General features: G+C 39.3%; 3 protein-coding genes across 3 annotated transcripts in view; 2 read left to right on the forward strand and 1 right to left on the reverse strand.

The window, feature by feature from the left end:
• Window positions 1-23,781, forward strand: part of LOC124164884 — an 889,966-nt gene that overhangs the window by 413,547 nt on the left and 452,638 nt on the right. The gene's annotated exons all lie outside the window — the stretch shown is intronic.
• Window positions 17,536-18,438, reverse strand: LOC124164886. Its single transcript, XM_046542111.1, has 3 exons — window positions 18,312-18,438; window positions 17,999-18,073; window positions 17,536-17,833 (listed from the first exon to the last, which is right to left on the reverse strand). The coding sequence occupies exons 1-3, from the start codon at window positions 18,379-18,381 to the stop codon at window positions 17,610-17,612; spliced, it is 369 nt and encodes a 122-aa protein (XP_046398067.1). The 5' UTR covers window positions 18,382-18,438; the 3' UTR covers window positions 17,536-17,609.
• Window positions 18,724-19,630, forward strand: LOC124164885. Its single transcript, XM_046542110.1, has 3 exons — window positions 18,724-18,853; window positions 19,092-19,166; window positions 19,332-19,630. The coding sequence occupies exons 1-3, from the start codon at window positions 18,784-18,786 to the stop codon at window positions 19,553-19,555; spliced, it is 369 nt and encodes a 122-aa protein (XP_046398066.1). The 5' UTR covers window positions 18,724-18,783; the 3' UTR covers window positions 19,556-19,630.

Raw genomic sequence — 23,781 nt, forward strand, 5'->3', positions numbered from 1 at the left:
TCTGCGCTGCGGTTCTCTTTTTGGGGCCGATATCTCTTATCAATCCTTTTTTTCTTTCTGCTCCTCGACCCAATACTTTCACTGTCTCTCGATCAGATTCCTTTTCCTACCCGCACCTTCCACATCAATCCATTCTGCATATCAGCTCGACTTTTTATCCCAAGATCTTTCTCTCGCTGAATAAAAATGGAATGGATTTCCTCTGAAAGCATTACTTTCCCTCAGGCGAAAATAAAGAAAATGGTCTGTCTGTTGAAATATATTCTACAGTCAGGAGGAAGATTTCATCTGTCCGCGACTACTTTTTGATACCAATTATTTTCCTCCTATCCCGTCAAATTGTCCTTGCTCACAATTTTAACTTTTGCGTGACTTTGATACTGATTCTTGATACCTTGTGAGCCAAATCTTGGGTGCACGGTGGGACTGAGTATTTCTTCCCTACGTGTTCACGGCAACGTCTGGCTCTTGCGTTTGTGTTAAGGGTGAGCATTTTATCCCAGCATGTGCGCAGATGCGAGTCCGTGCTACCACAATGAAATCACGTGGTATAAGTAGTAGGGGCTTGCTATCAGCAAGCATGCAAAACTTATTCCAGACAGTTTTTAAGTCCGCATTGACATGCATCAAAAACTTAGGGCATGCGATAAGGTCTACATACGCATCGACCATTGCCACTGAGCAGAATATCCGTGTCATTAAGTCAAAAAATTAAGAAGAAAATTTTTTGTAATAAGCGCTAAAAATGAATTGTAGTCTTTAATCGTATTCGAGCAGATTGAATTTTTTGACACGGCAAAGACCTGGTATCCTCAAATTGTGGCCAATCCATCATTCTTTATTGTCTTCTCTGGAATATCTATCTCTTTATTATTGTTATTCTTTTTCAATGATATTACTATGGCTGTGGCTAGATCTACTTAAGCTTATGTAATAGTATTGACGGTATTACAGGCTATGATTTTGAAAAATATAATGTTTGGGAAACGATTTCGTGCAATTCTCATAATTAGTGACTTTATATCAATAATTAATAAAATAATAGTGATCGTAGTTTCGTAGAAAATTCAATTATTCATTAATGTCCAGGTATTAATGAACTTCCTAGTAATGCAACCTAAAGCAATAAAAAATACGGTGGAAAAATTATAATAGTAGCATTAACTTCCGGATGGTCTGCAATCAGCGACAGAAGAAGCAAGCATTCCATTCATGAAAGACTTTTTATATCAAAATAGTCTCTGGATCGTCATGAACCAATCTAAAGTTATAAAGGCATGTACTCTGTATGTTGGGCATTTTACCCGGGCATTGGGAAAATATTCGTTCAAAAATTCCATTCATTCCTTTCCAACCTTATCGACTGCTAATGTGTCCCTTCCACATCTTCACTCATCGCTTAGCTCCAACCCTTTCCTGTCGTCTGGTGTCTGCGATCCTCTCAACCCTCTCAAAACTCCTCTCAAAGATAGTCTTCGATCCTGTCTCATTACATTCTCCCTCTCTCGTCCTCGCGTCGCTGTCCCAACCGCCTAAAACTGCGAGTGGCCCACTGCTAACCCATTAAGCCCAAATTACACCTTCGTTTTCCGACGCCTCCGTACCTGCTTCGCCCGTGTCCTCCGAGTCTCCCGAACTACAAAACGCCATTAAAGTCAACGCCATCCCCTTGCTTTCTGCGTTGGATACCACACCCCTGAGTGCACGCACCGTGTCACGATAAGTTCTGTGGCTACATCTCCAGGTACACAGCATCCAGGAACATATAGTGGGAGGAATGTCCTTGGAGAGATGGAACAACACTGCATGATGCTAGCAGCATCGCTAACCTTCGAGAAGCGAATTTTGAAAACTTTTCAACCATGTACTATCCCACAAGTCTTCTCGATAGGCGTGCGGGTAATGGTGAGAGAGTGTGTAAGGGTGTGAGAACACCAGCCGTGTGCAAATTAAAGCGAAATACTCCATTATGTAATAGTATTGATGGTATTACAGATTATGATTTTGCAAAAATATAATGTTTGGGAAACAATTTCGTGAAATTCTCATTATTAGTGACTTTATATCAATAATTAATATAATAATACTCGTATTTCCTAGCGAAGTTCCAAAAGGCATTGATTAATGTTCTTTATTGTTCGGGAGAAAACCGAATTCCCGATCCCATTTATTTGGAAAAATATTTCTATAAATCTATCGCTTCTGTCCGACCTGACAGCGTAACCCAGATGTTAAGCGAATTACGCTGGGAGCCGTTGGAGACTCGGACGCTCCGCGCTAGGCTTATATTGCTTGAACAATTGAGAATGGATATCTTTAAGAGCGACACGGAGAACATCATATTAGAACCCCACTTAATTTCCAGGTCCGACAGAAGCGATAAAATAAGAGAGATGTTTTGCCGAACGGATAGATATGGGAATTCGTTTTTACCCCGAACCATAAAGGACTTTAATAAATGCTAGTCCCAATTTCGTAGAGCACTTCATTTTTTATGCGTAGACGGCTGGTGTCCTAACACCCCCTGCCACACACCTTGTGGGGTATTACGTAGATGTAGACCTGGAAATATAGTGGTGTTCTAATATGATCTTTTCCGTGTCGCTCTGAATGATATCTATTTGAAATAGGGGAATTTCCTTCATCAAAGAAAACGAAAGGCATTCATTGCGATTCGTTACCCACCATTAGGGTTTTCATAATATACTAATTATTTGGTTTTAGAAATCTCAGTTTAGACGAATTCTAATGGTCAATTTTAACCTCATTTGAAAAAGGCCAGATTGGCGCCCATGCGATGCCACTCCACGTGACGTCACAGGGACCCAGATACTATACGAGTAGATAGGAGTTTTACATCGTCTGAGATTACCAATGCATGCATGAGGCACTGGGCTCAGGGAAACATCTCTTGATAATCACAGAAAAATTGCCTGAGGTCGGAAAGTTCCCTTCGTTTGATAGGGTATTAATAATCCTCATTTAAGCCAAGCGCTACCTGCTAGCAGGGTACTCCACGCTACCGCCATGCTCGGCAGCAAGCAGCCTGCGTTCATATCCTGAAACACAGGTAGCCTCACACAGCAGCAGCCAGACGTCACACGGGCTTTTCCTAGCATTCATGATTTTCCGTCGTGTTTTGGCGCGCTTGAAAATTTTTACTTTTGATTAAATCGCGAAAAATAGATACTGTCATTTAAAAATCTGAAAGCGTGAATTGCGTACTCCAGGAGGAATAATCATTCGATTTCGCAATAAATTAAATGGGAAACCACCCTATTGCTCAAGTAATCTAAGCATAGCGCGATCCTCCAAACCTCTAACGGCTTCCAGCCTAATTCGTTTAGTATCCGTGTAACAATTTTTCTACGCCCTTAGCAGTTTTTACGTATCGCGTTGATCTCATTTGTATTTTATTAAGTTTGCGGACTAAATGTTTCTGCGCCGAATCCCATATGCTCGCTGTACATACAAGGTGTGGCTGGACGAATGCGAATTTGAATCTCTCTTTTACTACTTCATTCAAAAATATTCCCACAGCATGCGTAACGAGTCCTAGCTTTTTCAGGGCCATGCCGCAAATATTTATTAAATGTGTTCGTCATGGTTGGTTTATAAGTAGTTTAGCTTAAATTTTTTGCATTGTGTCATAGTTTACATACAAGTGCTTTTCACTCTTGATGATCCATAAAAGTCGCCCACAAATTTTTAATTGTCCAATGAATTAGATTATCATTTTTTAAATATATTTTTTAAAATAAGGTGACTAATGGCTTCGATGAATATTTTAGTTTCTGAGTTATTTTATTGTAATATTTATTTATCACTTATCACCAACGGCTCTTTAGTGATGGCGAACGAGAGTATACTTCAGAGGTAAAATGATTAATAAATTACTAGATTCATTTCCATAAGTAATATGAATTTATTTAATTAGATCTTTAACTCGGGAGATTAAAGTATAAATTTTATCGAATATTTCAAATTAATTTTTACGTATTAATGATGTGTTTTTCATCAATATTATTTTCGAAAACAAGGTTAATGTTTGGGCTAGTATTCCGTTTACTACAATTGAAGTCGTAGAACGATCTTTTTCCCCAACCCTCAAATCAAAAACCCGAATACCTTTTGTCACGAAGTATTTCTCACAATAATAATCGACCTTAAAACGTTGGTTTTCCCTCAAACGTAGCTTGCTTTAATAATTTATTCGTTCCATACGAGAGCCTTTCTTTTTACGTCGCTCACTCAGGCCATTTGGAAGTTCTATGGACGCATAATGTTCTCGTGGTTTCTTTCCGTTTTCACCGCAATTTGTTTATTGAGCAGCTCCGTTGCTATCAGACCGAAAACAATACCTTGCCATTATATTTTTTCCCTTGACAATATGGAGCCTCGTTTCGTTGGGGTCTTAATCATGACAATCACCCAATTTATCGCTGTCGTGCTCGATTAGAATGGAAGAAGGCATATCCAACCTTGTTTTACGGTCGTTTCTCAATGATAGGAAATGAAAAGGGTGCGTGAGCCAAGGTTAGATAGTGAATAATCATCTCACTGGATAAACCCTTTGTGGAGAAAAATGTAGATTCTTGGTCAATTGCATTTAAAATACGTTATCTTCTTTTGAAAGCGAATTCGTGAATTGAGATATGACTCGAGGGTCTACTTAAAATTTTTCCTAAAGACGATATAGTGTTCTGATACGACCCTATCGCCATGATAGCTATATTCACTAGCCGCGTTTTCCCAATCCTTAAACACTTCTCCATTATCTACTCCACTGCTCTTCCCTTCAACTTGAAAATTCATGAAACGATCTGTTAATCTCTTCATTCTTAAAGTATGCTAGTTTTTCCTTTGCGCTGTAAATATTCTTAGAAGTTTTTAAAACGGGGCATGGTGGCTTAATAGGTGAAAGTTACGGCTTTTGATTCAAGGTTACCGATCTCAAATTTGGGGAAAGCACGGTATAAACCAAGGAAATGGCAAACTAGGGGTTAGACCTGTTCCACATGCAATAAATAGGTGAAAGTCAAACGCCAGTGGCTTAGATCAGGGTGATCTCTGTCCTCACTAATTCCAATCTTCTTTGATGTCGGAGTTCCGTGTGAGAGATTGAGGTATTTAATTATTCGTAACCTCAATTTATCGATAGGTAAGTAATGAGGAAATCCTAAGAAGAGTAGGAGACAAGGGAAGTGTCATGAAAACGTAAAAAAAAAACTGTTTTCCAATATTCTCCATTCCCCTTTTTCAAAATTTGTCCCATACCTCCTTCTCCATATTTTATTTTCAATTGTTATTAGCTTCAAACTAATTATGCAATTGGCTTTTGTTGAATTTTTACCACAAATTTGTACCAATTGTAGGCAAACCAATTTTTTTGCCTATATTATTGCGTGTAACCAAATTAGAGTGTGATTTAAGATTGACTTCCGATTAACTAATATTGATCAAGAGTCAACCGAACTCTAGTTAGTTCGTAAAAGTATTATCCCTTTTCAATATTTTACTCATTTTATATCGCACGCAGTAGTACATAAGTATATTATTGGCGATATATTTACTGCTTCGGTTTCGTATCGATGGTTGCTGCCCTTTTGAAAATAAAATTCCGCCGTCAATCCTCTTGAGTCGTGGCTAAGTCTCGTTTGCGTGATTTCAAATACTCTCGCAAACGCGTGGTTGGGTCGTTTATCTCTAGCGGATGAGAAATGGTTCAAGTGTCCTTTCGCTGTAATTTTTACGTGCTGCTGTCCCTCAAGAGTAACAGCTGTGATTCATGTGACTCGTGTTGCTCATGCTGGAGGTAATACCTGAAATCACTCACGGCCAGGAAGAGAATTAGTGTACTCATTTTTTTTGCTGACATGGTATCGTGGGCCGTATGACTTCGAAATAAATCAAGTGGAAAGGAAACAGTAGAAGAATCTTTTACGTCCTTTCCTTGAAAGTGATTTTTTTTTTCAATTGGAAACCGTTTTCAGTCAAAATCCCGTTCCCACTGCGGTTGAAATGTGCATGGCGTGTGTCTAAATTTTCTTATATGCCCTACCTGTAAAGGAAAACAATAATAATCTTCAGTTTTCCTTCCTTTAACATCCATATTTATACTCTACATGCGTAGCTTAGCAGGAATAGATGATAAAATCTACCCAAAGCCTCTGGAAATATGGCTGGTACCACCATTAAAGAACATGAAAAAAATGTGCTTTATCAGCAATAGTAGTCATGGTCATCAAGCAATTATCATCAATTTCGTAGCCGAGCTACCAGACAGGAGTCAAAAAATTTTTTGCAAATATTGCTGATGCAAAGTAAGGTATTAAGAAGTTCATGAATTAAGAACACATCACTATTTTTTTGTTATTTCTGCGTTGACTGACGGCATGCAAACTATTGGATGTTATTGATAATTTGATTAAATTATCGGAAATAGAATTTCAGCCCATATTCCTGATTTCAGCAGCAATACATCCTATTTACGGCTCCGCGCAGAATTTGGTATAATGATTCACATTTTCTCGGTGCCTGTGGGTGACTGCTGATACTTTTGGGTGAAAAATCACTCAAATAAACGTAGTATCTAATTCGCCCTCAAACGCGCATTGGATGGTAACGCAATCACCGCGTTCGGGGATGCCTCGCTGCCTTCAATGCATGCACTCTTACGCAGTAGGAAGGCTATTTTTGGCCGCGTGGGTGATCGTAAGAGGTTTTTTTTCTGGTTAGAACGGAAGGTGTTAATGAATAGGGACTCTGGGATATAAATGTAGTTAATGAAGCCAGGAGAGGGGGAGAAGTTGATTAGTTGCATGAAAAGAGAGCATTTTGATGGAAGAAGCGAGATGGGCTGAGGTGAGTTTTAGTTTAATGTCTCTCTTCATGTCAAAGGGCATTGTTAAAATGTAAGCGATAATTTTTTACTTTTGATTAATAAGAGAGTACCCACTACTCAGATCATGAATACATTCTTCTACTACCTAATGGCTGCAAAAGTTCTTTTGGAAACTATTAGTCCTATTGTAATATTTCGAGCCTTGCAGCGTGAAAATCGATGGAATTTACATGAATTTCCGACGACCCGCGGACTTCGAGGTGTCCGGGCCACTGCGCAAGCCACCACGCTATCCAGGTTCCGTAATTTTCATGGCAATTGTAAGCCAAAGCTCCATGGTTCGTTTCCCGGTCCAGGGAAATTTGTTTCTCTTGACAATTCATCTATATTAGCCTTTGGTCTAACGGTTAGGGTGCTCGGCTGCTATTCAAACACTCCCAAATTCAGATCCGGCGTTTATGGATTGGGCTCCGGCAACAAAAGTCCTCGCTGAGAAAGATGGGCCTAGGAAGGGAGCTGAAGGTGAGAAATGCATGCGCCTCTCCATGTACGATGGAATTCAATATTCGGGTTAAAGTATAAAAAGGGCATTTCAATAGGAGAGAAAGCAGTTCATAGTTATGGAGTTCGTGGATATGGCGTTAGCCCATTGATTTACGTAATATACACTACATCAGTTAACGTGAGCATAGTGGAGCTCATTTCGCGGTGGTTAAGCTGTTACTGACCGAATTAACTTGAAGAATGATTTCTCGGGGCTGAACGAGGAGTAGCACGAAGAGAAGCCGCGGGCTGGAGATTTAGGGATGAAGATCCATTTAAATATGAAGTGTGGGTCATCAGTTAGGGTGTTCAAAAATTATTCTTAATCTACGTTTATAAATTTAATTACTTCCATTTGAGGTTTACAGGGATGAAGCAATCTTATAAGGGTAGAACACGCACAATACGTACATCACATAGCTTATATTACAAGATGGATACAATTTTAGGAGAGATTACCTCATAATATGTTACATGAGTACATAAATATTGTCGTGTCCTCTAATGGATAGCTGGACCAGGAGCGACTCAGACTAGGGATCTTGACCAACGCTGAGGGATTACGGACTGCGAAGGTTGTCCTCTTGGAGGGACAGTACCTATCGGTGAGAAATAAAAGATACGGAGTTTGCCGCAAGTAGTGTATTTTAAGATGGTTTTTGAACAAGAGTGATTTCCTCCCTCGGACACTCCGGGTCAATCGTAGAGCTTCTCTTCCACGGCCCTGTGGGCCCCCGCTACGCGGGTCCCGACTTCTGACGAAAATAACCTCGAGTGAAGGATGCGTGCAGTTTTTAAGGCATCGTGGCATCCAACCGCCCCCCTCCGTGCGTTCTAGAACTTTGCACTGGTGCGCTATTCTTTTCTTAAAAGTGCAAACATATCGGCAATTAAAAATTCGATTCCCACTCTCAGAAAAATCAGCATAGAGCGGGCATCGTGGCCTTCCTTTCATAAAAGTGCACACGCACCGTCTATCAAAAATGCATTCCCCGCCATCAGCACAATCAGCACCAAGCAGCCATAAAGAAAAGTTTCAGAGACTCACGCAAGGAAGGTGAATGAGACGGTTGAAGATGATGCATATACCGGAAATGGAATCGACCAAAAGAATAGGCACGCATCAGCAAAAAGAGTGTGAAAACTTAATCGAAAGAAAAATGAAGTACGGACGTAACTATATTGCTACTTAATAGTTGGACGATTCTTCTAACACTTATGGTAATTGGATTACATTTAAAAATAAAAAATTAAAAAGCATTAGCATGATGCGTCTAGGAACCACCGAAAGAGATCTCAAATGTATCAAAATGTACATCATGAACACTGTATTCAATTTTTTACATGAGTAGCTGTATATCAGTATGTGAAACCATAAACAGCAAATTAAATATAAAAATGACAACAAAACTCTCAAGAATGATTAGATACCATTGTCGCATATAGCTTTAAATGCCAAAAAGGACAGCAATCATTGTAAACATGGTGAAGAGTGGTTTTGCAATCTCCGAAGCTGACGACCTACATTAGATGTGTGTAATGGATGTACAGAAAAAGAGGTTGAGAGGTGTATAAAAGATGTCGAGAAGGAAAATGTCGTACAGTATAGAGATGCTTGAGAAAAAAAAGCAAATCCAAGGCAGAAAGGAGTATGTAGAGACGAAGAAGAAGAAAGAGATGGGGACAATGATTGGCGAGGGAATAGTTATATAGAGTGCTGTCTCGGAGTCTTCCGTGGGGTACAGAATTTTTGGATTTCTCCATTTTCCGGGTTATCACCGCGTTTCGTGGTCAGAGGTGACGACAGTTTCGCCAGGATCCCACCAGGCGTCTTCAGGTCGAAGTGGAGCTTTCGGTGAGAAATGCTTCGGTGCTTTTGAAATTTCAATAGAGAAGACGGATACAATATAACCAACGCCTGGAAGAGAGTGTTTAGAAATCCAACCAATCACGGCGCAGCAGCGAAGGTAACCGGCCAACAACATCGCGGCCGCGAGGAGGGAGAGCTATATATACGCAGAAAAAACGCAAAACTGTCGTCACCTCTGACCACGAAACGCGCCGATAACCCGGAAATGGAGAAATCCACCGTTGATTATAAGGGGTTCTTTTGCATTCCATACCATATCACAGGGAGTGATCAGGAAGAGAATGTTTATAATTCATGCGCCTGCAGATTACTGCTTCCCTGATGTGAGCTAAATTGTCTTTTATTCAAAATAGCGTCGCTGTTGAAGCTAATGAAAGGCCATTTCACCGGTAACGTTGGTTGCGTAGGTGGAACTTGATCATCATATAAACAGGCATTCTCGTATGACGTAGGATTCAGATTACATGAGCAAAGCGGCGTAACTAGGGATATGTTTTGGGGAGATGAGGTGGAATGGGGAAGCACGACCTCCCCTCCCCGCCCCCGCCGTTCGGGAAAATTTAGGAAAAATATGTCTGCAAATGCATTTCACATAATTTTGGCGCTTAAAATTTGGGTTTCATTAAAAGGTTACGTTAAAATTTACTATATGTCCAAACTAGACAATAGTTTTGAATATTTTTATTTCTCTGAGGCTTAAGGGGGGATCCATCCCCCTCATCCCCCCATAGTTACGCCACTGCGTGAACCCAATACTATTTTTTGTATTCTAGAGGTGTACGCCGCGGCCGTCGACACACAAAATTATATTAACCGCGTCCTCTGGAAACATTGTGAATTTCTCAGAATATCGACATTAATGCACGCTGCGAATAAATCGTCCGGACGCCGCCGCTATCAAATGTTTACTGCCGTTGGACATTTGTGTTTGATACTGATATTCATTAACGAGCAACCGTGAACAAAATATGGATCAGCTTACGTGAGCATAATACTATGTACGTTTTGAGGTCATATCCACACGCAGTCATATTTCCTAATTTGGTCGGCCTTAATCAGCGTAATAAAAATGATTGAAGTGTTTTATACACTGAACACGACGTATAATTTCAATTAAAAGTACTCTTGATCAAATTCACTCCTATGAAAGGGTTTCTTTGAAATGGACGGGCAGTGGTATGCATCGAGACGGTGAGGTCGAAATTCAGGACCGCGACAAATGGTATTCTGACTATTTGTGAATATTTCGTAAACGCGAGATTTCGTGATCACGACGTTCCGTAAACGAAATTGACGAAATCAACTCATGGAGAGTATGAGAAATATTAACATGAATGATACAAGCAACTACAGTCAAAGGTATAGTGATAGCAATATCAAATTCGGCTATAGCTACTGGAAGTCATTCAGAAACAGCTTCTATAATAAATTTGAATTTTTTTAATCATTCAAATGTTAAAATAATTTGATTGTGTAAAAGTAACTGTTAGATATTAAGCAAAAATAACATAAATTTGGCTTCACCGCATCTTAAACATCCTCAATAAGCGTTTCAGGCAAGGATAAAGTTAAAACATTCTCGAAAACGCGTTCAGAGGATGGAAAACATTCATAATTCAAGATGCTCTTGTATGTTGTAGTTAGAGTATTTCTATTACTTATACTCTTCATGAGACGATATCGTCACTTTTGGTTGCGGAACATCCTCAAACGTACAGTGACTTTTACGAAAGAGTCAGTCACAAATTGCCTGGTTACCAATTGTGGCGGTTACGAGGTGTCTGTTACGAAATAGCCCTTTACGTATCGATATGATTCCTACGAGACTTGTACAAAGGGATTTCTTTGAACAGGACGGGAAGTGTTATAGATGGAGACGGTGAGTTGGAAATATTGTGAGGGAATGGAAGACGTAGACTTGGATGAGAAGAAGATAAGAGGATCAGGAGGTGAAGGAACGATGACGATGATGGGCGAGGAATGGGCTGGAATGATAGTGTTATGCGCGAAGAGAAGGGAATCCAGCCAACGGTCCATTCGGGACAGAGCAAGTGGATTTGGGATCGTGCGTCCCTCTCCCGGGACGAAGTGATGCAGCATAAACGCCTGGGGACATCAATAGATGAAGAAAGGATCTCGCCTCCGTTTTCGACAAGTTTCCTCCCACATAACTCATTCTCCCTTCTTCGGACAGAATAAGCCCTGCGAAAAGCAAGGAGGTGCTTTGACGAAATGGAGGAATGTGAATTCAGTGTCCAATCCTCTTGAGGAGGACCGACATGTTAGTTCACCAGTGCGGTATGGTGACGCTCTATATCGGGAGGGTGGTTTGTTAATCGAATCATCTATCATTCAGACTCTAACCATATTCGAATTTAACCCCTAACCGGTGACGTGCGGTCTGAGAGACCACTGCGTTTCTAAAATTATGAATAGTGATGGGTTGGTTCGATTCCTCGATTCTCGACCAAGAATCGGAATCGAAAGCGAGTACTTGACAAAGTAAAAATCGATTCCGATTCCAGTAGTACTTCAAACCACAAATATATATATTACCGCGTTTCCAGCAGTCATTCGAATTTTCGCGCCACGTAATCGTTATAACGAAACACTTATTTTGTGTTGCGCGAGTACTCGAAAAATAGAGTCGAGTCGAGTTGTTGGTACTCGACTCGAGCGTTTCGAGTAGCATTACGAATGTCGAGTCGAGTAGATAATGTTACAGTGATTTCGAGGCTAGTAGGTCCAGCAATCTGCCGACAGGAAGCGCTATCATGAAACTCATGTAATAATGCAGTTTTTAAAGCCGATAAGTCATACTCATGCCTTGGCCTGGTAGTTTCAGCTTGCCGAATACACGCTGTCGTCGTGGGTGCCGAATACCATTACGCCAGCCGCGGCGGCCGATCGTCTTCCTACCCGGCGCACACAGGTCCGAAATCGGAAAAAACTGGAATATAGTCCAAAATGACCTTTTTGGGGATAGAGACCCTGAAAGTTAGCGTTAATAGGGGAGACCGGGGCACGTTGGCCCGATTTTTTTACATTTTTAAATATTTTTTATTTATGCATAGTTAACTTTATTAAATTATTGCTAAATTATAGAACAGTCTTTCTAAATCTGGATGGAAATAATTAAACATGAATATATGAGTTATAAATTTAAAAAAAAATAAATTCTGGGCATATGACAGGCGGGCTAATCTGCCCCTACATCGGGGCAAGTTGGCCCAGCGGCTGGGGCACGTTGGCCCATGTGTTTTTTGATAAGCTGAACTAGTATGATTTTAGGAAATCAAAATAAAACTAATAGTTATCAAGAAATATATTTCAATATATGTAACCATTTTACTAAAACAACGGGAAAGCTTTAAATTATTAGGATTTCTGGCGTGCTAATACAAACCGGTTGACTTTTGTGACTGTCCAGATACAAAGGATCAGCACAATTATTGCTCTTGTGAAATAGTACGCGCATTTCATTGTTCACACATGTCTAATGAGCACAACGCTTACAATTTGTGCGCTAAATACATGGTGCTCCAGGCTGACCGTCGAAAAAGGCAAACTTTAGGCACAGTGAATCTTCATCTTCCTATGTCGGACGAGCGTATTTTATTTTTTTTAGCTCCAGTTGACATGCGTTACATTGCGATACTATGTTACGTTCAAATAGATGTCTGTCTTCACCACTGCGCTTATATTTTAGTAGCCTCTGTGAATTTAATTGAGTCTTTGTGTGTGATAAGTTGAGACGCAACCCAACGCTCCCAAAGACGACTAGTCGCAGACCCAGCGGAACCTCTGGAGTTGACTACTGATGCAAACTTACCCTCAAATGTAACAGAAAATAATCCATGTAAGTGAGGAAGGGGTAATCCAGCTTTCGAGCTCAATTTAAATTGTAATCCAATTCTTCCTACTGATGAGGTAATCAAATGCGTAAGTCCACTCGACTTTTTTTTCATTTTTCTCGGATGAACTATTTAAGCACATTTGCATAAACAGTGACATACATGCTAACCAGAAAATGTAAATCTAGCTTTGGAGAAGGAGGAACGTATGACATGAAAAAGTCACGTAATATGACATGTAATGCTAATGTCATGCTACGACAAATACCCTAATAAACGTATGTGTTGGTCCAAAAAGGTAATAAAACTTAACAAAAGGTACTTCCCCACATTCTTGTTGGCAAGCATGCATTGTAACCGATTTGAAACAATATTAAGTCATTTACACCTGAATGACAGCTCAATTGATGATGGAAGTGACATTTTTGACGAAAAAATGCATAGGACGGGGCATGTTGGCCCGGGTGGCCAACGTGCCCCGTCATCGCTGGGCCAACCTGCCCCATTGCCATGTTTACAATAAACTCTATTCGTTACAAAACTCACTGCAGCAATTTAGATTGTATGCCACACAGAAGTTATCCTTAAACTATGAGCTTTAATTATAGCACTCAACTATTGGGCCCAAATTGATCAAAACTTAAAAAACACACATTTTACCTGGGAGTAGAATTTTACTGAAACACGCGCAAATACAATTAATCGCTACAACTTGTCAAAAACTGCTCCGCCAGTCATAATGGTGTTGTGGAGAAAGGGGATGTGTGCTACCAACCTTCTGATAGATTCCTGGCACGATTCAGTGTCTATTGTATGAATTAACTCGACTGGGCCATCCTGCCCCTATGGTCAACGTGCCCCGGTCTCCCCTACTCATACATCATTACCAGATATAGATTTATATGCCATTTTACATAAATACGACCCCTTAGTGAGATACAGTGGCCCAAACATGACCAATTTTTCAATGCCATGCGAGATATCGTTTTTCCTCAAAAAATCTTTGAATTTATCCAGGTGGTTTTGAGTTGGTATGAGTTTCTTGGAATAAAAAACACAATATTCTTTACCTATGCTTTCAATGACTTTTGAATATTTTGGCTCTCATCTGTCTGCTTTTACTACGCAAAATTGCCGACCCGTTTTTCACGTGAAATTTGACATAAAGTAGACATTATCTTTCGTTTACGAAAAATGTAACTCGCAAAATTTGAATCACAATATAAAGAAGAGATTTCTAAAGAGTACTACTTAGAAATCTTGGAAAAAAAAAGTTTGTGACGAAGGAAATAAGAGTGATTTCTCAATCGCCCGTCAAGGCTGAGATACACGCCGCGGAACGCTGTGGCTCGGTAACTGAGGCCGATTTTTCAAGTTTTTAAAAACGTTAGTTTTGAAAATCGTCATTAAAAGCATGGATAATCGTCTTCATTGGCTTAAAACACTTAACTGAGGATGTTAAAAAGGATTATATGTAGATCGACTAAAGCATTTAGCGCTCTACTCGAGTGAAAATACTAAGGATTGGATATTTTTCGGATCTATCCCACGCATAAGAAATATGGCTCGGGTATTGAAGTAAAGTGAAAAGATTAAGTCAGCTGCGTAAGAGAGAGAAAAATGAACTGTTTTCGTGAAAGGCAACAACCGATACCCTTTTTCCCTTTCCACCTTTGCCGAAGTGAGTCGCGCGGGCCGAGGGAGGTCGGGGCAGTTTTCACACCACAAGGCTCTTTTGGCCTTTTTTATTACTGCGAGGTGATATTCATTTGTCCCGTTAGTTTCTTTATTGAACTTAAAAAAGCAAGAGATTTTAAGGTTGATTAAATGACGTGAGAAGTACAGAATTTTTTTGGCTCTACAAAACTAAAATTTAGTTCTATAGTTTGTTCTCTTCGTCCAATTGAATTCCATGAAGATCCAAAAAAATCGTTGATATAATTTTTAATAAAAATTCCAAAGTCTCCGAAATCTTGCAATTTTGGCGGCAAAGTACTTGCCCAGTCACACACGTGTGGAGCAAAAGGCAATTTTCTGCAGGCAGCAATACTGTAACATGGAGACATCAAAACCTGCTGGCTGAGCATGTAGAATAATTGGTTTTTCTGCTTGAGAATTTGAAAGGGCCAAATATTACATGATTCATATACGTTGTACGTAATCTTTATTATAGATGTGAAAATTACTATACTCAGGGCTCTTCCTTTGTAGTTTGGATACATATATATGGTCGACATATTACTTTGGGTTAATTAATTTCAATTGTCCCTATGGAACTATTGAAGACACATTAATTTTCATTCATCTCCTACTTCTGACAGTAACCATCAACGATCCTCATTTTATTTTCCTTCTTACATTAGGGTAGACATTCATCATAGAAAATTGGAGTAGAATCTATCGTAGTATGCATTGCTGTATTGCCTGGTTCAGAAATTATCATACTCGACTCAACTTGATACTGCGAGTCATTTTCAACTTGACTCGAGTTCAAAATTTTGTGATCAAATCTAAAGTGCTACTTGGAAATCCGTATTGTATTCCAAAGGAGCAAATAAAGACTAGGGAGCTTGTGACAGGTATATTGTCAAGATACAGTGATGCATTTGGAAAAGTACCCAAAGTCACCGTAGCAAACACTGTTGAAGCTGAAGTGGAAGCTTATTTATCAGAGATGAATGCACCACCAAATTCCTTCCCTTGGAAAATACTGGAAGACTTGTATCTCCTACCCAAGGCTGAAAGTATTAGCAAAGAGGTTTCTTGCCATACCACCATCCGCTGTGTTCAGTGAAAGACATTCAGTTCTGCAGGAAAAATATGTGAAGTAAAATGCTACAGGCTTCATCCTGACAGAGTGAAGATGATTTGCTTTCTGAGAAAAAATTTAGTCTGTAAGAGGGGACTTAATTTGTGAGATATTATTGATAATGATGAGATATTATCAATAACAAATATTGAAGGAAATAATTTTCTTTTAACTTTAAACATGAGTGCTAATATTCTAAAGTAATACCTATCACGTAACATCACTTTTCAGGTATTTTATGTTTTGTAATTTAGCTATTATATTTTAATTACATTGTAATGATATGTAAGATGCTTCTGTCAACTGACTATTTCACAGAGTAATATTTTTTTCAGTAGTTTTCTTGTTGCCTGGAAACGAGTCACATTTTTCTTGGAGCCTATAGCATTAGAATCGGTGGAATCGGTATCGGTAGAATCGGAATCGGGATCGGAATCGTTAAAATTTTATAATCGACCCATAACTAATTATGAATATTTTAAAATATCTAAGATCGTCGTGAACGTCATTAATTTTTTATAATAAGGGCATATTACTCTAAAAATTTAGCGTTCTTATTATTTATGTCCGAAATTTTGCAACTGAATTTGGTTAGCGGTCTGTGAGACCTCACGTCACTAAATTGGAAAAACCAATGAAAGTAATGCTGGTGGGAATGATTCGAAAAGTTGTTAAAAAAAGTTTGTAAGGAAGTATTTTTAGTGGTATTACGTTGGTGATTAATTACTTTATTGAAAAAGCACGATAATAATTACGACTGAAGTGTTTTTGGTATACATTTTCTGATCCTGTTTCAAATAACAATTTTTACTGAAAAATTGGTTCGTATTGGGAATGAATAATATTAAATATAAGTTTAAGAATTTTTATACAGTCAAAATAAGCTTCAGCTAGGCAAAAAAATGGCTTTGCGACGTTTAATGAACTTTTGTTTTACTGCGGTTTCCCGGATGAGTTGGATGAAGTGACAATTGTGTTAAGAAAGCTGATGTCGTGGCATTATGGGAATTACGGCTTAGAGAAGCTTACAAAAGGCTTAAGAATATACTACATATAATATATTCTATCCAAGGTAAAGTAGAGTCTTTTAATGGTATTCCATAAAGAAATTATCTTCAATCACGCAAAGCAAAAGCTTTGTGTTAGAAAGCCTAAACCTAGCCCGAAAAGACATGCCGACACATTCCGATAGCTTTTTTTTTAAAGGGGTAAAACTAACTTGCATCCGTGGTGTCAATGATATTAAGGTATTGGGATGGAAGGAAATAGATTTGAGCTAAGAAAGGAAGTAACGGGAGGCTATGGCGTATGATATAAGAGACATAACGAAAAATGGAGATAGGCATATACGAATATATTAATACGTCTCATTGGAAAATTCGTCAGGATACGTTTAGAGGGATTAGGTTTTTTTCTTTATGAGTCGTAAGAATGATATTGGTAAATGGCAAAGATATGTGATATGGTGAAAGAAGGTAATGTTCGTGTGGCTTAGACCCTAAAAGGGACCTTATGTTTTCCGCAGGGCTTTCAATTCGCTCTTGAAATCAGAATTCAGGTCAGACAGTTAAGGTGATGTAGACCGTTAGCTAAATTTATAAATAAAAAAATGAAATTACATTTTTTAGATTTTTAATCGGGTATCATTAGAAATTGATACAAAGTGGGCCTTTATTGACCATTATGAATTCAGTTGCTAACATTGATTTGAGTTCCCCTTTTTTTTCCCTTCTTTTTAAGAGTGGCAGGAGTGAGCCATGGAGCTGGTGCGCGTTGATCTGTTTCTATATCACCTGCGCTCCGGGCACCACGTTGATTAGTTTCGTCATCAGTGTTGCCTGCACCATTCGCTGTGTCTGCTTCATCATTTTCATCCACCCCTCTTGCCTCTTCCATAATACCTTCTGCTATCCCTGAAGAAAAGATCGAGAATGTTTTACATCAAGCATTGATAAGGTGTGGGAATTACATTTATATTTATATATATACCATTTAATATTAATACCAAAAGATCCCTTTTAGTACGGGTGGACGATAATAATTTAATTATTCCATATACTTGATAAGGAAAATCTTACCTTCAAAAGCTTTATGGTGAGCAGGTGTAATAATGGCTGGATCTTTGACGGGAGCGGCGTCGGTCAGTCCTCGTTCTGTTTAGAGAGGATAATATTGATTTAGATTTGTTGTGAAATTCGACAATAAATCAAGAAACAAATAAAAGTTTCCAATTTGAAAAATAAATGTTTTAATAGTCCAAAACTGGTTGTTGCATGTGCAGTTGACAGATTTTAAAATTTTAACCAATTTTTTAAGATTTTTTTTAACCAAAAGGACGAGGAATCAGATGGAGGAACATTCCGCAGTGATATGTTATATAAAGCAACTCACCCAATGGGAAGAAGTTGATGCCGATCGCCAAGATTCCAACGAGGAGGAAGACTTTTGCGTTGACCACCATCTTGTCTGCTACACGGAATACACTTTCACTTGATCTCGTAGATCGAAGGCGAGGAGCACTGTGAATGCTCTCGGCTTATATGCGATGGGGATCACCGTAGACCTATATCGCCCACGCTGATGATTTTTTGTCCTCAATTTGATCACGTGATTAAGATGATTCATTGCCGTGCTGATCATGACGCTCATTTCCGCTAGTTATTTTGCTGCCGTTGAATGAAAAAATGAATATCACGCCGATGATTCACCGAAATCACGTGATCACATTGAGGGCAAAAAGTCATCAGCGTGGGCGGTATGGGTCTACGGTGATCCTCATCGCATATAAGCCGAGAGCTTTCACAGTGGTCCTCGCCTTCGATATTCGAGATCAAGGGAAAGTGTATTCCGTGTAGCAGACAAGATGGTGGTCAACGCAAAAGTCTTCCTCCTCGTTGGAATCTTGGCGATCGGCATCAACTTCTTCCCATTGGGTGAGTTGCTTTATATAACATTTCACTGCGGAATGTTCCTCCATCTGATTCCTCGTCCTTTTGATAAGAAATCACCTTAAAAAATTGGTTAAAATTTTAAAATCTGTCAACTGCACATGCAACAACCAGTTTTGGACTATTAAAACATTTATTTTTCAAATTGGAAACTTTTATTTGTTTCTTGATTTATTGTCGAATTTCGCAACAAATCTAAATCAATATTATCCTCTCTAAACAGAACGAGGACTGACCGACGCCGCTCCCGTCAAAGATCCAGCCATTATTACACCTGCTCACCATAAAGCTTTTGAAGGTAAGATTTTCCTTATCAAGTATATGGAATAATTAAATTATTATTGTCCACCCGTACTAAAAGGGATCTTGTGGTATTAATATTAAATGGTATATATATAAATATAAATGTAATTCCCACACCTTATCAATGCTTGATGTAAAACATTCTCGATCTTTTCTTCAGGGATAGCAGAAGGTATTATGGAAGAGGCAAGAGGGGTGGATGAAGATGATGAAGCAGACACAGCGAATGGTGCAGGCAACACTGATGACGAAACTAATCAACGTGGTGCCCGGAGCGCAGGTGATATAGAAACATATCAACGCGCACCAGCTCCATGGCTCACTCCTGCCACTCTTAAAAAGAAGGGCAAAAAAAGGGGAACTCAAATCAATGTTAGCAACTGAATTCATAATGGTCAATAAAGGCCCACTTTGTATCAATTTCTAATGATAACCCGATTAAAAATCTAAAAAATGTAATTTCATTTTTTTATTTATAAATTTAGCTAAAGGTCTACATCACCGTAACTGTCTGACCTGAATTCTGATTTCAAGAGCAAATTGAAAGCCCTGCGGAAAACATGAGGTTCCTTATAGGGTCTAAGCCACACGAACATTAACTTCTTTCACCATCTCACATATCTTTGCCATTTATCAATATCATTCTTACCACTCATAAAGAAAAAAACCTAATCCCTCTAAACGTATCCTGACGAAACTTTCCAATGGGAAGTATTAATATATTCGTAATGCCTATCTCCATTTTTCGTACAGTATCTTTCATCATACGTCATAGCCTCCCGTTACTTCCTTTTATAGCTCAAATCTATTTCCTTCCATCTCAATACCTCAATATCATTGACACCACGGATGCAAGTTAATTTTACCCCTTTAAAAAAAAAGCTATCGGAATGTGTCGGCATGTCTTTTCGGGCTAGGTTTAGGCTTTCTAACACAAAGCTTTTGCTTTGCGTGATTGAAGATAATTTCTTTATGGAATACCATTAAAAGACTCTACTTTACCTTGGATAGAATATATTATATGTAGTATATTCTTAAGCCTTTTGTAAGCTTCTCTAAGCCGTAATTCCCATAATGCCACGACATCAGCTTTCTTAACACAATTGTTACTTCATCCAACTCATCCGGGAAACCGCAGTAAAACAAAAGTTCATTAAATGTCGCAAAGCCATTTTTTTGCTTAGCTGAAGCTTATTTTGACTGTATAAATATTCTAAAACTTATATTTAATATTATACATTCCCAATACTAACCAATTTTTCAGTAAAAATTGTTATTTGAAACAGGATCAGAAAATGTATACCAAAAACACTTCAGTCGTAATTATTATCGTGCTTTTTCAATAAAGTAATTAATCACCAACGTAATACCACTAAAAATACTTCCTTACAAACTTTTTTTAACAACTTTTCGAATCATTCCCACCAGCATTACGTTCATTGGTTTTTCCAATTTAGTGACGTGAGGTCTCACAGACCGCTAACCAAATTCAGTTGCAAAATTTCGGACATAAATAATAAGAACGCTCAATTTTTAGAGTAATATGCCCTTATTATAAAAAATTAATGACGTTCACGTGGATCTTAGATATTTTAAAATACTCATAATTAGTTATGGGTCGATTCCAAAATTTTAACGATTCCGATCCCGATTCCGATTCTACAGATACCGATTCCACCGATTCTAATGCCATAGGCTCCAAGAAAAATGTGACTCGTTTCCAGGCAACAAGAAAACTACTGAAAAAAATATTGCTCTGTGAAATAGTCAGTTGACAGAAGTATCTTACATATCATTACAATGTAATTAAAATATAATAGCTAAATTACAAAACAGAAAATACCTGAAAAGTGATGTTACGTACTGAGTGACCATGTGGTCCAATTACTTTAACGAGCACCGAAGCAAGCAGCAAATAACACGTTTTGGGGGCGGGGGTAATGTGCATTAATGTGGATTTATCTGAATCGTCTTCAGGTGAAACACTATTATGTGCGTGAGAAGATTCTGGTGACGGGATAGATTGCTTTGCGGGCTCCTCTGTCTCGTGAACCATCGAATGATGCTTTCCCTGGCAGAATCTGCACCTTTTGTTGGACTGACAACACTTTATTGAATGACGCGAGAGACAATTCAAACAAAGGCGCTTTGATTTCACTATCTCTTGTCGTTGCTGTGGAGTCTTTTCTCTAAATTGGTCGCAAAACATTATGAAATGTGATCGATTACACAAAGCACATTTGTCTTCGGTCTTTTTGGAATCGTAGCCCATGTGAAATACTCTCGAATATTTAGTCAGAATAATTTTTGTTTTTTGCACTGTTCGGACTGTATTTGGTAGATTTACAAGTCCCATGAGTCCCGCTCTCAAATGCTTCGGAGCTGATTATCGCACTTTCTAAAAATTTGACAAGAGTATCTAACGTTGCAGGCTCTCTTGGCATGGTTGAATTCCCCAGATGGTTCTCCCACTCCTTACGAGTTGGTGGATACAACTTGCTAACGGTAAGGTAGACTAACAGGTCGTCCCTTTGCTCAGCTGCTTGTCGTAAATTATTCAATGGTCGCACACAGTTTAGAGTTGATGTCAAAATTCGTCTCAACTCTGCGGAATTTTCACTTTTAGCAGCCGTCACAGAAAACAAACTGTCGATGTGCGCATTGACTTGACGACGCTTGTTCTCGTATGCGTTCATAAGGGTTTCCCAGGCTAAGTGAAAATTGTTCCCAGTTACTGGAATTGAAGAAATATAATTTGCAGCATCCCCGATTACACAGCTTCGTAGATAGTGCATTTTAGCTACGTCGGCGATGGCCTTTTCTCCCACTACCAAGGAATCAAAAATTTCCTTAAACGGCAGCCAATCGCAGAACACACCAGAAAATTTTGGCAAGTTCAAACGAGGTAAGTTAGTTAGCTGAGCATTACAATTAATTTCCCCGGGGATCACATTTGAAGCACTCTCTCTTGTATTCGAAAATTCGTCCCTCGTTAAGCAGTTTAAGTACTCCTTAAATTCTCCCCTCTGAGAGACATAACTTTCTTCAGCCACTTCAAAAAAATCGTTTTTAAAATAAATATCCTCGAAGTCAACTTCTTTTGACCTAATCATTGAACTGTGGTCACGCGTTAGTTGACTCCACCACCCGTCTAATTGTTCTAAGCGTACTTCACACGCACCCCGAGTCATTTTGGCTCTTCCTTCCTTCTTAAAGTTCGTGAAAGAATTCGTAATTTTACGAAGAAGTTTTTCCTGCTGGAATTTAAAGGACTCCATCGTGACTTTAGCGGCCCTTGATTCCGTAAGCAGTTTAACACACACGATAGAGAATGACGAATTAAGTCATTATAAGCAAATATGAAAATCATGAAGCGATATTAGAGCAAGCAAAGAGAACATAAGCACGTTCTTAAGAGAATTCGCCATGCGAAGCAACACATTCAGTTTTACGCCGAGCAGCATGAGGGGCAACAGTTAAGTGGGGCATTAGCAGGAGCGTTTGACTGTCGCGTCTCGAAGCACACGTGGTCCGTGTTCTAGAGAAGTAGCCCGTAATTTTGTTCAGAAAGTGATTGAAATCACAAGCTTTATAGCACAAGCGTTCCTCAGTAGAGAAATTAGCACGAAAAGTCAGCAATCAGACACCAAGCAAGAATTCACAGAAAAAAGAAAAAGTAACTTATCGTTCATTCAGCAAAAGGTTGACAAATTTCAGTCCAGTTCGTCTGTCAGTAATTAGCACCAGCTTATCCGGCCAGAAGGACCAAAAATGTTCCATGTAAAACGGAATAAGCAAAGAAATTCTCCGGCAGCTGGTTTTATTCTCTCTAGTTGCTCCGCATGTTCGCACTCGGCCAGGCAGTAGGTGTCTGACTCGAGCACGATGCAGAAGAATGTACAAAAAAATACGCAATGCCTCAGTGGCGCTGATCCCTAAAGGCATGTAGCACCAACAACTTAGAACTACATAATACACTTAATGCGGGCAAATTCAAATTCTCACACACTGTCTCACGCTCGATATCCGATGGTACCAGCTTGATACGCTGCGAATCAATCGGTAACACTGGCACCCTTTGATCGATGAACTGCCCAGGAGGATGTTAGAAGGTGGATCAGGGAAAGAAAGGGACGCGCGATAGGTGGATGCTGCTACGATAGAGGGCGTGGGAATGCTTATGGGAGGAAGGGGAGATGATGGTAGGACGGACACTGACCGTTTGGTGGGATAAGAGGATTAGGGAGGATGGCTGTGTGGAGTGCGGCAGAGGAGAGGCGGATTGGATGATGGGATGAAGAGAGAGGCAGTGGAGGAGAAGAAGCGAGAATCGGAGATCGGAGATATTATTGGGTCCATAGGCAGAGAGCGCGAGAAATAGAGAGAGCGATAAAGGGACTGGGAAAGTTCAATATAATTACACGAAATCTAACGGTTAAAAAAGGTATTGAAATGCAAAAGAAAACTTTAAATCCCAAATAAATTAATACTCTAGGCCCTAGGTTTCGACGTAGAGCGTCGTCATCTAGTGATCATTGTCACTAGGTGATGACGTGCCACCAGATGATGATGTCTAGTGACCGATCGTATCTAATTGATGACATGTCACG

Source organism: Ischnura elegans, chromosome 9 (assembly GCF_921293095.1).
Source record: "Ischnura elegans chromosome 9, ioIscEleg1.1, whole genome shotgun sequence".
Taxonomy (NCBI): Eukaryota; Metazoa; Arthropoda; class Insecta; order Odonata; family Coenagrionidae; genus Ischnura; species Ischnura elegans.